This window comes from Aquarana catesbeiana, linkage group LG07, assembly GCF_042186555.1.
Source record: "Aquarana catesbeiana isolate 2022-GZ linkage group LG07, ASM4218655v1, whole genome shotgun sequence".
Lineage (NCBI taxonomy): Eukaryota > Metazoa > Chordata > Amphibia > Anura > Ranidae > Aquarana > Aquarana catesbeiana.
Genome location: NC_133330.1, coordinates 47,241,016 through 47,258,050, shown reverse-complemented (window position 1 = coordinate 47,258,050; position 17,035 = coordinate 47,241,016). Strand labels below are relative to the sequence as shown.

At 43.6% G+C, this 17,035-nt stretch overlaps 1 protein-coding gene across 1 annotated transcript in view; it reads left to right on the top strand.

Annotated features, from left to right (window-relative positions):
• The window catches only part of CFAP20DC (CFAP20 domain containing), a 556,698-nt gene that overhangs the window by 36,008 nt on the left and 503,655 nt on the right, over positions 1 to 17,035 (top strand). Inside the window, exons 3-4 of the mRNA XM_073592150.1 lie at positions 3,635 to 3,724; positions 8,037 to 8,130. Coding sequence (XP_073448251.1) covers positions 3,635 to 3,724; positions 8,037 to 8,130 — 184 coding nt within the window. The remainder of the gene's footprint in view (positions 1 to 3,634; positions 3,725 to 8,036; positions 8,131 to 17,035) is intronic.

The window sequence follows — 17,035 nt, the reverse complement described above, 5'->3', positions numbered from 1 at the left end:
TGATGTTTATGTTCCAGCCTGAAGTCTGACAGCTGTACTTCCTTCAAGAACTCTGCTTCAACCAACCACATGCCTGCTGAGCTCTGCAAACTCACGGTGATCCTATGGAGGTCTATATGGGTCTATGATAAGCCTTGATCTACTTTTATCTAATGGAAGCACGCCTCCTGATGCAGAGCATAGATTGTAATACAGGCACATTTTCTGAGGATTTCTGGTGAGTTCACTACCATAGGGGAGAGGTCTCACGAGATGTGGTGACGAACCCTGATTGGATTTATGCTGTACATGAACCACATGGATGGACTATTTTATGTTCTATAATTGAACATTTCTATAATTGGACATTTGGAACATATTGATACTTAGGGGTAAATATATTCATAAAGCACTGCTAATGTTATATCTTAAATTCAACATATGTGTGATCATGTGGCCTGGTATGGTTCAGGGAAAGAGGGGGGCGCATGGCATGCACACCCCCTTTTGCTGGCCAGCCAAGCTGCATGCTCAGATCAAGAACTGGTGTAGATTTGGGGGCCTATGTTTTTTTTTTTGCATGTGGCCCCACCACCCAATTCATATTAAAGGATATGTAAAGGTTTGTTTAACCACTTCAGCCCCGGAGGATTTTCCCCTATCGTGACTGGAGCACTTTTTGCGATTCGGCACTGCGTCGCTTTAACTGACAATTGTGTGGTCGTGCGACGTTGTACCCAAACAAAATTGACGTCCTTTTTTTCCCACAAATAGAGCTTCCTTTTGGTGGTATTTGATCGCCTCTGCGGTTTTTATTTTTTGCGCTATAAACAAAAAAAAGAGCGACAATTTTGAAAAAAAAACGCAATATTTTTTACTTTTTCCTATAATAAATATCCCCCAAAAATATATAAAAAAAATGTTTTTTCCTCAGTTTCAGCCGATATGTATTCTACATATTTTTGGTAAAATAAATCGCAAAAAGCGTATATTTATTGGTTTGCGTAAAATTTATAACATCTACAAAATAGGGGATAGTTTATGGCATTTTTATTTTTAATTTTTTTTTATTAGTAATGGCGGCGATCTGAAATTTTTATCGGGACCGTGACATTATAGCTGACACATCGGATGTTTTTCATACTATTTTGGGACCATTGTCATTTATACAGCGATCAATGCTATAAAAATGCATTGATTACTGTGTAAATGTCACTGGCAGTGAAGGAGTTAACCACTAGGGGGCAGTGAAAGGGTTAAGTGTAGGGAGTGATTCTAACTGTTCTTCGTTTCGGTGACACGATCGCGGGCACCCGGCGGACATGAAATCCGCGGGACCCGCGGTCACGGAGACCGTGGCGGGTGCTCATCCGCGACACCGCTTCTTAAAGGGGACGTACCTGTACGCCCTTTTGCCTACCATCGCCATTCTGCCGATGTACATCGGCGTGCACTGGTCGGCAAGCGGTTAAAAAAAAAAAAACATTTCATACTTACCTCCTCTGTGCAGTTGGTTTTGCACAGAGTGGCCCCAATCCTCCTCTTCTGGGGTCCCTCAGCGGCGCTCCTAGCTCTCCTCCTCTTCTCGAGTGCCCTGTTGGAGAGCCGCTCTCCCTCGGGGCACTCATGTGGGTGTGCTCCTGTGTCCTTCTGCTGCGTCTATTGACACAGACAGCAGGACTCGGCTCCCACGTCATTGGATTTAATTGACAGCAGTGGGAGCCAATGGTTGCGCTGCTATAAATCTATCCAATCAGGACCCGAGACACCGGCTTGAGCTGGTGTGCTCGTCCCTGTCGCTGGAAAGATGGGGTTCAGGTAAGTAAAAGGGGGGCTCTGGGGGGGCTGCTGCATCACAGGAGGTTTTTCACCTTAATGTATATGCATCGAGGTGAAAAACCTTGAGGGTTTACAATCCCTTTAAACCAAACCTCATTTGGCATTCCCCTAAAATCCTTACCAGATCTAAAAGGGTCTGGTATTAATATTGGGGAGGGTCCGACACCATTTTTCCTTATTTACCACAATCCCTGTCCCTTTGTTCACATTCCTCTGTCAGCCGGGACCAGCCAGAGGGGAAGCTGTCATATTTAGCAATGGTAGTAATATATTATAAATGTATAACTTCTTGCTGCTGCTGGAGGTTCAGCTTGGCCAAATGCCAATTTAGTTCAGCCGTCTTCAACCTCCAAACAATCAAAATTCGTCCCAAATTTGGGTTCAGATTGAACCAGCAGCTCATCCCTATTCTTAACGCAGCCCTGCCAGGCAGCTATTTTTGGACAGCAAAAAAGCAACAGACTGAGAAGTTCATCCCTTTGCTCCCTTTACTGAATACAAACCTGTATTAAAGTGTTACTAAACCTACAACAGTAAAATCAGTCTGTATAGGCAGTAAAGCATGCTTGTCATACTTACTGTGGACCCTAAGAGGTTTATCTTCCGCATTGTGTAAAAAGGCTGTTTGAGCCTGTCTTCTCTGATCCTTACACTGTCCCCAAGCCTTGAATTCACTCTGCACATACTCTGTGCTTAGTTTTGTGTATATTGCTGGATGGTTTTTTATTTTTGTTTATTTTTTTGGGAGGGTGCATGTGATCAGCACAGGGCCAATCAGCACTGTCCAGACAGAGGGGGTCATGCAGCCTCATAGGACAGTCAGAGGAGAAAGAAAACTCCTCCTACAAGCTTTAACCAGCACTTGGACGGACACTGATAGAAGTCACAAAACTGCTATATACTGCTGATGAGAAAAGGTATTTAGCAGTTTATATTTACTAAAATAATTGTGTTTCTATGTTCTGTGTACTGTGGGAGACCAGATATAGTGAAAGCAAGGTGCTGGGTTTAGTAACACTTTAATTGGTGTATTGTTTATACCTGTATCTGCCTGAAGAATAGAAACAATCCTAGCTAACAAGTAAACGCAGCCACTAAATTGCTTTTGATGTGCAGCCAGTACTACCACTTAGTTGTGCTTGCCACCCATGTAACTCATATGTGCAGAGGCAAAGAGGGTGGGCTTCAATGCCCATTTACTGCACATATATACCCATGGATGGCCAAGGTTTCACTCATTATGTCCCCTCAGCACAATGGCTGATCTGTCATAGATAGCTCCTGGTCTGTAGTAATGATTGTAAACCAGTGGGGCAGACTCCTGATCATGTGACCACTTTGAAAGCCAATCACAGTGGTCATGTGTTTGGGCAGTCTACACCAACCTGCACCCAGGACCTAAAGACCTCTGGGCTGGGCAAGAGGGGTTTAAAAAATAACTCTAGCAACCATCTAAGCCACTTACCTGCTGCATCAACCAGCCAGTGTTCAAATGTGACTGATGCAGCTATAGTGAATTAAAACATATTTGGTTCTGATGGTTTTCTGTATTTTTAATGTAACAATTCTGCTTTCACTTGGTTATGGAACAATCCTGAAGGCTAAACACATTAAAGTTTCCTATCTTGTCTGAACAAACAGCAGTTGAAGACATTGCTGATGGAATGCTCTCATACTCAAGACTTCATGAATTAAATGAAAATGTTACTTTAGTTAAAAAATTATTATAGTATATAAAATCGCTACACAAGCCATTTTGTAATTTAATGTTATTACCTTTTCATTTCATCAGCTGTCTTCTTCTATTATCTTTTAGGGGGGAGTGTTTGTTGAAATCTTCAGTGCCCAAGGTAAAGATCCAGTGGCTAAATGGAAACTCTCTGGAAACCAGTCAGCTATCTGGAAAGTAAGTCAATTCTTTCTAAATCAGTCAGTCGGTGTAGTATCAGTGAACCACATTACTGAGTGTGCATATGGTTATCTCTCCTATAGGGATGGGCTCGGGCGTGTATGGATCAAACCCGCCAGGAAGCCATCACTGCACACCCCAATCATAGGTTAAAATCCAAAAACAGTCATACCTGAAGCATAGAAAACAGGGAAAAACACGTAACGCGTTTCACATCACAATCAGATGCTTAGTCATAGCTGGCATCTGTTTGTGATGTGATCATGAGAAGGAAGTGTCACCAGCACACCAGGATCTCCAAAATTTGAATCACATAGTATCAAAAAAATAAATAGAAGTGACGTTTCAGGGCCATGCAGAACCCCTTCATCAGGCATGTGACCTGATGAAGGGGTCCTGCGTGGCTCCGAAACGTTGCTTCTATTTGTTTTTTTGATACTATGTGATTCAAATTCTGGACCCAATTTTGGAGATCCTGGTGTGCTGGTGACACTTCCTTCTCATGATTGCAGTCGGTTCCAGCCGTTGGTCATTTCAGCACCCAATTTAAGATACAGCCGTTTGTGAAGGTACGTGTGCGTTGGGAGTATTGCAATGTTTGTGATGTGAAACGCGTTAGCTGTTCTTTCCTGTTTTCTATGCTTCAGATATGACTGTTTTTGGATTTTAATCTTTCAATAAAGATGCCTTCAGCGGTGTGCGGCCGTCCAGGATTTTTCCTTTTTCCTTCCTTCCTAATTTGAGCAGATCCAGCACCTGCAAGATCGTATAGGGCGGGTGTCTTCAACAGGTCTGGAGCCTTTGAGCTGCAATTTCTCTTCCACACCCCAATCATAGGTAGTGAGGCATTTCCCGACCAGCAGCTGCACATACGTACGCTGCCTATGATTGGCGATGTACAGTTCCGGCTTTATGTTGGGTTTGATCCAAACACGCCCAAGCCCATCTTTACTCTCCTATTTCCACTGTGAGCCTAAAGAGTAAGATAAGCACATGTGAAAAAGAGAGTGACCTTTGTTTCCTGTTTTATCCAGGGATGGCTATCCTGTTTCCACAGGCCTGGACTGGAAGTCTGAAAGGTCCTGGTGTTTGTCAAATTTACTTTTACCAGGGTGTGCCCAAAAACCATTGAGGACTGCTATGAACTTATTTTGAGTGCTCAGAATCAATTTGCTCCATTTAAACTAAAGTGTAATTCCACCTAAAACTCATTAGGATTTAACCACATGCTAGTAGGATGAATCACCCAGGTGTGTAAATTCTCAGCTCAGACCAATTTTTTAGGAGGGGAAAGTGACTAATATATACACTTCTGTCCGTGTTGCTATTGGGGATTTTCCCTCACTTCCTGCCCAGTGAAACCATTGTCAGTGAATCATTAAGTGAGGGAAATCTCTCCAATCCAATGGTGGACAACTTAAAGTGGAACCACACTGCATCTAAGCACCACAAACAAAAAACGCTATTTAATTCACTTTTAATATTCAAAGTAAACTTCCCCACCCATCCATGTCTCAATGCTTCATTATCCTAAGAAATCACTTTGAACCCCCCCCCCCCCCCCCCATTTAGCCATCTTTAGTAAATGCAGATGATTCACATAGTATTTGCTTCCTGGAATCCATCTGCCCTTAGTTCAGACATGCAGGCAGGAGGGTGTGCTTAGCTGAGAAACCCCCTCTTCTCCTCCCGAAGACTCCTGGGATGTATGACATCAATGGTAGTGTGTTTTCATGCACTGAGGTGCCTTGCAACAACTTGAAAATGAGCTCCAAAACTCAATACTCGAAAATGTTGAGTCACCATTGGTGTCAATGTACTAGTATTGGTTGATGGAAAAGAACTTCCCACAGTATATGTACACATAACCACATTAACACCCCCTAGCAACAGTGTGGACAAAATAAACCCCCCAGCATTGGTGTCGGTGATCGCAATAATAGCCCCCCATACTGGTGTCAGTAACAGTACTATTAAACCCCTTAACATTGGTGGTCAGTGGCAGTGTTAGGCTCCTCACACGGGCGGTCTGCTCAGCAGACTCTGCTTTGCTCTGTGGGGAAACGCTCTGCTGATCCCCGCTGAGCAGGCGGATGACATGTCCGTCTCCGCTCACTGTTCAGAGATGTACCTGTCAGAGACCCGTTCTCCTCTATATGGCGATTGGATGAAAACGGACCACCTGTCCATTTTCATCCGATGAGCCAGACGGACGGAAAATAGGGTCTCCATCCGTCTGGATTTCATGGACAGGATCGGACTGGATATCTGCTGATATCACCAGACATGTCACCGCTGACATCTGCCACTCTATAGGGGTGAATGAAACATCCGATCAGGACCGCCTGAAAAACTGACAGGCGGACCTGATCGAAAAGCCCATGTGAAAGGGGCCTTACCTAACAACCCCCTTTGGTGGTCAGGGGAAATTTTTTTTTTTTTTAATTCCCATTGGTGGCCAGTATGGTGGCAGTGAAATTCAACCCTCCCAGCATTGGTGATCAGTAGTTACTTGATCACATACTACCATACTGCTCCCTCTCTCCAAAGTGAGGCTGGGGGTTCCCTCATGACTAAGCTCAAGTGAGAGAAACCCATTGGTTGAAGAATATAGGATCCGGGAGAGTGATGAGCAAATACTCTGGCTTTGTAAATTTGCTGGATGAGCAATAAAGTTTGTTTAACACAAATAAATACACAATGCTGACTTAGCAAGCTGGAACTATACTTGTTTTGCATTCCCAGGTGGAAATCATTCCACCTGACAGTAATATCTTAATTTCAGTGCTGGGTACTGAAAAGCAGAGAGAATTTTAGCACCCAGAATGTGGTTAACGCTTGCACGGGCCCCTCATGATGCCCAGCAGATGGCAGACCCAGGGCATGGCAGGCTGCCCCCAGAGAGCCAGTTGTGTGTTGGTCATCATGGCTGCAATTATTACCATCTCTATCCAAAATTATACACTTTAACCACTTCAGCCCCGGAAGAATTTACCCCCTTCCTGACCAGAGCACTTTTTGCGATTCGGCTCTGCGTCGCTTTAACTGACAATTGTGCGGTCGTTCGTGCGACGTTGCACAAAAACAAAATTTTTTTCCCCACAAATAGAGCTTTCTTTTGGTGGTATTTGATCACCTCTGAGGTTTCTATTTCTTGCGCTATAAACAAAAAAAGAGCGACAATTTTTTTAAAAAAAAAAGCAATATTTTTTATTTTTTGCTATAATAAATATCCCCCCCCCCAAAAAAAAAAATATATATATATATATATATATATATATATATATATATATATATAAATTATTTCTCAGTTTAGGCCGATATGTATTCTTCTACATATTTTTGGTAAAAAAAATCGCAATAAGCGTATATTGATTGGTTTGTGCAAAAGTTATAGCGTCTACAAAATAGGGGATAGATTTATGGCATTTTTATTATTTTTTTTTTAATTAGTAATGTCGGCGATCTTCGATTTTTATCGTGACTGCGACATTATGGCGGACAGATCGGACACTTTTGACACTACTTTGGGACCATTGTCATTTATACAGTGATCAGTGCTATAAAAATGCACTGATTACTGTATAAATGACACTGGCAGGGAAGGGGTTAAACACTAGGGGGCGATCAAGGGGTTAAGTGTGTCCTAGGGAGTGATTCTAACTGTGGGGGGAGGGATTGCCTCACTAGAACATGACAGAGATCACTGCTCCCGATGACAGGGAGCAGTAGAACCCTGTCATGTTGCTAGGCAGAACAGGGAAATGCCTTATTTACATAGGCATCTCCCCGTTCTGCCGCTCCGTGACATGATTGCGGGCCCCTGGCGGACATCAAGTCTGCAGGACCTGCGGTCACAGAGTACGCAGCGCGCGTGCACCCACAATGCTGTGATTTAAAAGGGATGTACCTGTATGCCCATTTGCCCAGCCGTGCCATTGTGCTGACGTATATCGTCGTGCGCTGGTCGGCATGTGGTTATGAATGTATCTGTGCTATAGGCCAGTGAACGTGGATGCACACTTGATTAGCAGGGCATAACAGAGGTACTTGCATGGCTCCTCCCACTATTCTAAAATAACAAATGAAACTCTTGATGTTTGGATTTTTGATGGAAGCAATGACATGTCATTCTGTTTTTTAAGACCAAGAATGTACTTCATCATCTGTTACAGGACCACTGTGGGATTAATGTCTAGTATTCTAGGAAGATGAAAAAAGAGAGTCTTCTTTGATCTGTTCTGCTATGTATTTTTTCTAATAGCATTTGATGGCTAATTCATTATATATTTTATTAATTTAATTCAAGGACTTTGATAAGGAAGTGAAGAGTTTTGTCTTTGTCCTTGAAGGAAGCAGCCAGACTATCAAGATGCAGCTGCCAAAAGAGAGCAAACAAATGCGTAAGTGTCCTGTACTTACCGTAAGTATACGGCTCTACTTGTCACTTCTGATTCTCATAACTGTGCTAGACAAAAGGGACATTTTGGCTCTTAATAGTCAAATCGGGATTAATAAGCAGCTGTAGTTTAACCTTTGCAGTGCTAGTATGTTGTATACAAATAGTTTTAAAGGCAGTGCCATCTTTCCTAAAAAAACGTAATTCTGTAAACCACTACAATGTAATGATTATGTGCCAATTATTACCTAAAGCTGAACTCCAGAGAGAACAAAGTCAATCCTTGGAGGGGTTCCTACAAGGGTTAATTGCCCATTTTCATGACTGGTTCCTGAAGTCACTTCACTTAACTGTTTGACCAGTTGCAGTACAATGCAGGACCAATTGTTCTTGAGTGCTCATCCTCATACCATGAGTGTCAGAGAACAAGGAAGAGGATTCACTGATGGAGGTACAAGAAATAAAATACGTATTTCTCACCCTTCTCACACTCACCACCCAATTTATTAGGTACACCTCGCCAGTACTGGGTTGAACCCCTTTTTGCCTTCAGAACTGCCTTCATTCTTCGTGGCATAGATTCAACAAGGTGTTGGAAATATTCCTCAGAGATGTTGGTACATATTGACATGATAACATCACGCAGTTGCTGCAGATTTGTGGGCTGCACATCCATGATACAAATCTCCCATTCCGCCACATCACAAAGGTGCTCTATTGGATTGAGATCTGGTGACTGTGGAGGCCATTGGAGTACAGTGACCTCATTGTCATGTTCAAGAAACCCGTAGTGAGATGATTTGAGCTTTGTGACATGGAGCATTATGCTGCTGGAAGGAGCCATCAGAAGATGGGTACACTGTAGTCATAAAGGGATGGACATGGTCAGCAACAATACTCAGGTAGGCCGTGGCATTTAAACGATGCTCAATTGGTACTAAGGGGACCAAAGTGTGCCAAGAAAATATCTCCCCCACCATTACACCATCACTACCAGCCTGAAGTGATGATATAAAGCAGGATGGATCCATGCTTTCATGTTGTTTACGCCAAATTCTGACCCGACCATCTGAATGTCGCAGCTGAAATCGAAACTCATCAGACTAGGCAATATTTTTCCAATCTTCTATTGTCCAATTTTAGTAAATCTGTGCAAATTGTAGCCTCAGTTTCCTGTTCTTAGCTGACAGGAGTGGCACCCGGTGTGGTCTTCCGCTGCTGTAGCCCATCTTCTTCAAGGTTCGATGCGTCATGCATTCATAGATGGGATTCTGTATACCTTGGTTGTAACAAGTGCTTTTAACCCCCGCTAGCGACCGAAGAAAAGGTTAAAACCGCCCATGTGAAGGCACTTCCGAAGCGCTTTTCAGATGCTTTGGAAGCACTGCCCATTCATTCCAATGGGCAGGGGCGGTTTAGGAGCGCTGTATACATTGCTCCCAAACCGCCCCAAAGATGCTGCTTGCAGGACTTTTTGGAACGTCCCGCAAGCGCACCGCCCCAGTGTGAAAGCACTCTGGCTTTCACACTGGGCTGGCATGAGAGGCATTTTTCAGGCGCTTTATAGGTGCTATTTTTAGTGCTGAATTGCCTGAAAAATGCCTGCAGTGTGAAAGTAGCCTTATGCCCCGTACACAAGATCGGACTTTCCGACAACAAAACCGTGGAATTTTGTTTGAAGGTTGTTGGCTCCAACTTGTCTTGCATACACACGGTCACACAAATGTTGGCCAACAATTACGAACGTGGGAACGTGGTGACATACAAGACGTATGACAAGCCGAGAAAAAGGAAGTTCAATAGCCAGTGCGGCTCCTTCTGCTTGATTCCGAGCATGCGTGAACTTTTGTGCATCGGACTTGTGTACACACGATCGGAAATTCCGACAACAAAGTTTTGTTGGCGGAAAATTTGAGAACCTGCTAGCCAACATTTGTTGACGGAAAGTCTGACAGCAAATGTTTGATGGAGCATACACACGCGGTCGGACTTTCAGCCAACAAGCTCACAACATTTGTTGTCGGAAAATCCAATTGTGTGTACGGGGCATTGGATTTCCAGTAAATGCAGCACAGGCCCCCTCCCTCACCTCCTATAATGCAATGTGGAGTACCTAAGTGCTGCCATACAGTAAATACCAGAAGTCAGTATTTCCATATGATCTTACTGGGCTGCTGCAGTTGACTGTAAAGCTGTCCAGAAAAGCTAACTATTGACGGTTCGAATCTTGGTTGGTTCAGCAGGGACTGGCTGAGAGTTGAACAGTGTATGAGCAGGTTGATTGTACCCAAATTCATTGATCAATCAACTTTGGTATAACCAAGCATGTTTGGTTTTTCATGCAATTATTGCCAGTGGCGATATCCACACCTTTTATCCTTTTACTAAATTATTTCCACCCCTGATCCATCTAGGCTGCAGTTGCCTCGTTTTACACAAAAAATGTCTAACCTCACCTACTTTATCAGGTCTGCCTTACTTAACTGAGACAGGGAATATATGTTATTCAAAAACAAGAAAAAGTGAAAAATGTAGTACATCAAACCAAGATGTTTTTGCTTAATAGAAAAATTCTAAAGTTCTTCCGCCTAAGCACAGTATAGCACAAGAGATGGATTAAAAATATGATCTTGTGCTAATGGCTTGGAGATTAATTATTCTGAAGTTACTAGCATATTTTCAATTATTTCTATCAGCAGAATTTTGTATAGTAAATTAATATATCCCTACAATAAATGAGTCTTTAATTTGTTTATTGCAAGCATTAATATAAAGTGTTCCCGCTCCAAATTCTCTCAATGTCATCCATCATACAATATTACAACTAAAAACTGGAACACAGATCTTGAATTCTAATACTTAATGGTGCAAATGCCATTATAAAATGGTAATTGCAAACACTCAGCAACCTTTTGTGCCCCTTAATACATCGGTCACTACAAAAAAAAATGTTTTATTATTTATTTTCTGAATTTACATATTAGGGCTTTGCATTGAGCTGCATTCATCTGCCCAGATTAACATGGGCTCAACAAGAAAGTATATAAACAATGTGATGCTTTGTAATAATTATTATTTTTATATTATATATTATATTTATATAGCACCAACAGTTTGCAATAATGCCTCTTACCGCATCTACACAATGGATACCAGCTTGTAGAATTTTAGTATGTGGACTACTGTGAACGAGCAACTACTGATTTTGCTTTTCTCTATACAGGCATACCCCACTTTTAAGTACACAGTGGGACCAGAGCATGTATGTGAAACGAAAATGTACTTAAAGTGAAGCAATCCCTTATTTCACTTCTGGATGGTCAAGGTCTGTAGTGGGGGGATCAGGGCCTATAGTGGAGGGCCATGGGCTGTAGTGGGGGGATCAGGGCCTATAGTGGAGGGCCATGGGCTGTAGTGGGGGGGGTCAGGGATTGAAGTTTATAGTGCTGTACAGTACTGTGCAATAATCCACTTACGTTTAGGCAGCAACTCTGGGCTGGATGGCGGGAATGGTTGGCGGGCAACTCTGGGCTGGCTGGCAGGACTTTGTCTCTTCACTTGCGGCCTCTAGTAATAGCGACAACTCCAGGCGGCAGCTCCGCCTCTTCCGCGCCATGCTGCGGCTGCGTGGCATTGGAATGTCTGTACTTTCGAGGCACTTTACGTACACTGGCAGGTATGTCCATACTCGCGAGTGTAAATAAAGTGAGTGTACTTAAAGCAGGGTATGCCTGTATATAGAACCTTTAAAATGAGTCCATCCTCCAGGTGCAGATTGTAATCTAATATTCTCATCAAGGTCCTATCAGCAGTCATACACTCAGAAGGACCAATTTAGGTTGAATCCTATTCATTGTACAGGTTTGGAATGTGAGCGTAAAGGGCTGAATAAAAAAAACTGAAGAGCTCGGGAGGAGATCCTGTACTAAGAATCCAATGTTAGTATAGTGATTTTCCCGCTGAGCTATTGTGTTCTGACAGGGGGGGACTCCCCCATCCTGCCAGAACACTCTGGTCAGCGCTCTTAGCCATTGTTTGAGAGCGCTGTTCGGATGTCGATCGGCAGATCTTTTTCGGTCATGCCCCTCTGACAGAAGCCAGCTGCCGTACACACGGGCCGAATGTGTATACGGTCCTTAAGCCAGAATGCCCGAATTGTATGACCCTCAGGGCCCCTGCAGATGATAGTATATGTTTTCCATACCTAAATTCTTGCTCAGGACAATCAATTAAAAGATTCTTTAGACTATTAAAAGTTAAATGTGTTGGTTTAATTCTCTATAAACCAGTGGTCATCAACCCTGTCCTCAGGGCCCACTAACAGGCCAGGTTTGCAAGATAACTGAAATACATCACAGGTGATATTATTTGCTGCTCAGAGATTGCAGTATTCTAGTCTGCATCTCCCCAAAGTAATACATAAAACCTGGCCTGTTAGTGGGGCCTGAGGACAGAGTTGATGACCACTGTTTTAAACGATGTTATTTTTTTCTGCGTTGTCTCTTTTTAAATTTTTTTCCTCATAAATGGATCTTTCCAAGAGAAGTATCAAATATGGCACAAATAATTTTAAAGTAGGGCCGTAGAGAGCCTAAATGTTGAAGAACAGATTTGTAAAAGGGGCTGTATTAGTTATCTTTAGCAGCCTTGTGTCTTGTAATGTGTCTCCAGTCTATGACTGTCTGCTTAAAGTGGTTGTAAACCCTTTACAACCACTTTTTACTACAGGCAAGCCTATAATTAGGCTAACCTGTAGCTACACTGGATATCTCCTAAACCTGCATAGTTTAGGAGATATCCTCTGTATTTGCATGTACCGACGTCATCGTCATCGGCACATGCGCACTTAAGCAAACTGAAGCAACGGCACATACACATACATGCCGTTGCTTCAGTTAGACTGTGCCCTTACTGGCGGCTCCCGCATGTATGCACAAGTGACATCATCGCGGCTCCAGCCAATCACAGTGCCGGAGCTGCGATACCCGGAAGTAACCCCCGGCAGCGATGTCGGCCGCCAGAGCGGTGAACAAGGACCGCTGCGGAGGTATCAATCTCAGGTAATTCATAATGAGCTAGCATTGTTTTTTTTAGAGTTTGCAACCACTTTAAGCATGTCCCAAGTTTCCAACGAATCCTTTAGCATGCCCACAGCCTTTGATTATCTCCTATGCTATGGCATGGAAAGCTGCAGGTACACTGCAGTGCACCAGCAATGTGAGTAAACCGCAGCTCATCAGTGTGAAAGCAGCCTTATACTATTATGCCCAGTGTATTGCTTCACACTGACCTGAAGATCTCTTCTTTTCTGCTGCTGGCACCACACTGGAGACCGCTACCCGGGATATAACCCTCAATGGGACAGGAGCAAATACTACAGAGGAGGCATTGGCTTATGTGGCTCTTGCTCTCTACTACAGCGCAAACTTTACAAGTAGTCCCTCTGCATTGCACTCTGTATGATGCTCTGGTATGGCGGGTCAGCAAGCCTGGACCACAATCAGCCACCTGGTTGCGATCTACTGGTTGCTGAGCCCTGTCTTAGAGCCTACTTTGGAGAGCTGCAGAGTCACATTGATTCTGCAGCATGGAGGAAAGTTTTTTTCAAGGTTTCCTTTGAGGTCACCTCACAGTTTAGCATCAAATGGTCAAGTCTTGGGTTGCATTTGCTGGGCCAGACAGACCTGGACAACTTAGTCATTTAAAATCCATGACACTTGTAGATTATTTTTCTTACAGTGGAATGATTGAGTCAAAATCATTTGGCAATCTTTTTAAATGCCTTGACACACTTAGGCATGCACAACTTTCTTTATGAGGGATTTAGAGAGCTCTATCAATCTTGCCATGATGACACCACACACATCAATATCAAAGAGAACAGCAAACCTTAGATGTCTGAAGTTTAAACAAGACAGGTTCTACCTGTGCACTCCCCAAGGCCCCTTTCACACGGGCACCTCCGTTCTGTGGGATTCGTTTGTTCAGCTGATCCCCATTGAGCAGGCGGATGACAGGTCTGTCCCCACTCACTAAGCAGAGCGGAGATGGGCAGAGTCCCGCTCAGCTCTGTGGGGAGATCTGATGAAAAAGGACCGCTTGTCCGCTTTCATCTGATCCCAACCACCAGACGGATGGCAAATAGGACCACCATCCATCTGGTTTTGGCGGAGAGGGTAGAATCAGAGAGCAGCGGGTGTCAGGGGACATGTCATCTCTGACATCCTTGCTCCATAGAGGTGAATGGAGTGTCCGATCAGGTCCCCCTTAAAAACTGACAGGCGGACCTGATCACACAGCCCTGTGTGAAAGGGGCCTAAGAAGGTTCCAATCCTTGGCACCTAACCTGGAACACCAAATTTAAATTTCATGGATGTGAAGGGGTGGTAAATGTGGAATATATGGGGTGTACTTACTTTTTCTTTATGACAAATCTACATTTTCATTAACTTAGATAAAAATAACTTAGATAAAAATAAACCATGTACATTTTATGTGTCATTTGTTCAATTATATCTGCTTTATCTGTAGGGAATGTTTGCCTGTTCTAATATGTATTTATATACTGTATTTAATAATTTCCCTTTGGGATTAATAAAGTATTCTGAATCTGAGGAAAAGTCTGGAATGTTATTATTGACTCACAAAGTACTAGTACAATACTAGCACTATTAGCACCAGATCTTCCTCTAAAAAGGATTCATTGTACATGAATAGGTTTGGTCTCCACAGCAGCCTTTTACTGCTGTCAGATGTCCCTACAATAGTTTTCCTTGTACGTCTCTGGATTTTTAAGTGCTATAAAAATCTCAAATGGCTCGTGATACATCTTGTAAGTTGCGATGTACTGAGGTGTGTGTATAACGCAGATGAAGCACTAATTATTCTGAGAGGGACACAGATTCTCAGCCTATTCTCATTCCTCTCTTGTTCAAATAAAGTTTAACCATTTTCTGTTGTGCAGAGCAAACCACCATAATAAACAAAGTCACATTTTGTGTTTTTCAGTAGAAGAATTAATCCATCACAAAATGTTGAACCTGTATCAGCAAGTGAAGAGTGGATATACATACTAGATCACAATCCCTTGATATACGTAAGATTCATTCGACTGAAGCAGTAATGCAGAATGGGAAGGAAATTGTGAGGAACTTGGTTCCTTTATGATTTAACCACTTCAATACAGGGCACTTTCACCCCCTTCCTGCCCTGGCCAATTTCCAGCTTTCAGCGCTGAATGACAATTGCGCAGTCAGTACAATGCTGTACACAAACTACATTTTAATCATTTTCTTCCCAGAAATAGAGCTTTCTTTTGGTGGTATTTGATCACAACTGGGTTTTTTTATTTTTTGCTAAACAAATTAAAAAAGACCGACATTTTTGAAAAATATTTTTTTTCTTTGTTTCTGTTATAAAATTTTATTTTCTCCTTCACTGACTGGCACTGATGAGATGGAACTGATGAGGTGGCACTGATAAGGTGGCACTGATGTGGAGGCACTAATATGTAGCACTGATAGGCGGCACTGATATGCAGCACTGATGGGCACTGATAGGCGGCACTGATATGCACTGATAGGTGACACTGATGGGCACTTATAGGCGACAATGATGGGCAGTGATAGGTGGCACTGATGGGCACTGATGGGTGGCACTGATGGGCGCTAATTGATGGCACTGATATGCAGCACTGATAGGCGGCACTCATATGCAGCACTGATGGGCACTGATAGGCAGCACTGATGTGGACTGATAGGTGACACTGATGGGCACTAATAGGTGACAATGATGGGCACTGATAGGTGGTACTGATGGGCACTGATGGGTGGCACTGATGGGCACTAATTGATGGCACTGATAGGCAGCACTGATGAGGCACTGATTGGCATCTGTGATTGCCACTAAACAGCGTTGCTGATTGGCACTGATTGGCATCTGATGAGCACTGATTAGCACCTGTGATAGGGGCTGCACTGATTATCAGCGCAGACCCCCTCCCCCTGTCATTAGAGCGCCAATCGGCTTTCCCTGTCAGCATGAACTGAGGAAAGCCGATTACCGGTACTTCCTGGTTACCATTGTGATCAACTGTGATTGGTCACAGCTGGTCACGTGGTTAAGAGCCTACCTCAGAGCGACACACAGCACCACCCTTCACCCAGGGAGCTTACACGAGCGGCTTATCCTTCTGGATGTCATATGACGCCCAGTCAGGATAACAGAGCCATCAATCCACTATAGGCTGGTAAGGAAGCAGTTAATGTGGTCACAGGGAGTCAGCTGTCCAAATGGACGCTGATGCCCTATGTGGCTCCAGCAACCATCTTGGGTCAGGCAGAGTCTATTTAAGACTCCGGCTCCTGGGTTTAATGCGTTTTTTGTGAGTAGCTAGTGTAGGGACAGGTTCCCTGTCTGGCAGGGACAGTACTTAGATGTAGGGAAAGGTTCCGAAGGAGTAGGGACAGTGCAGGGAGCCTTACCTTTTGGGTGTGGACTAGCCAGACTGCATTTTGATCCTCGTGGCAGATGCTATCGGCATCTTCAAGGCTTCATACCGCTGTCACAGCGTGTAAGTGCCAACAGACGGGTGTGCCTACCCACTGGACCTGATTAAGTTGTGTTGAACCTTTCTACGATATAACACTATTGACTAATTTGGACTGTGTGTTCATTGCCCGCCACACCATGCTGCACCTTGCTCACAGGCTTACTTGCACAAACCACTGACTAGGTAGTGAAGCCAGAACCAGAATGATGGACCAGGAGTCCTATGTCTTTAAGTCAACCGTGGCAGTTCTCATGTTTCTATCATTGCTGCTTCCCTGAGGTCTGGTGGAGGCCTGTGTGCCATTGTTATTTGCCATGGTGTGCTTCACCCACCCCCACAGAACCCCTGTAAGCTGAAT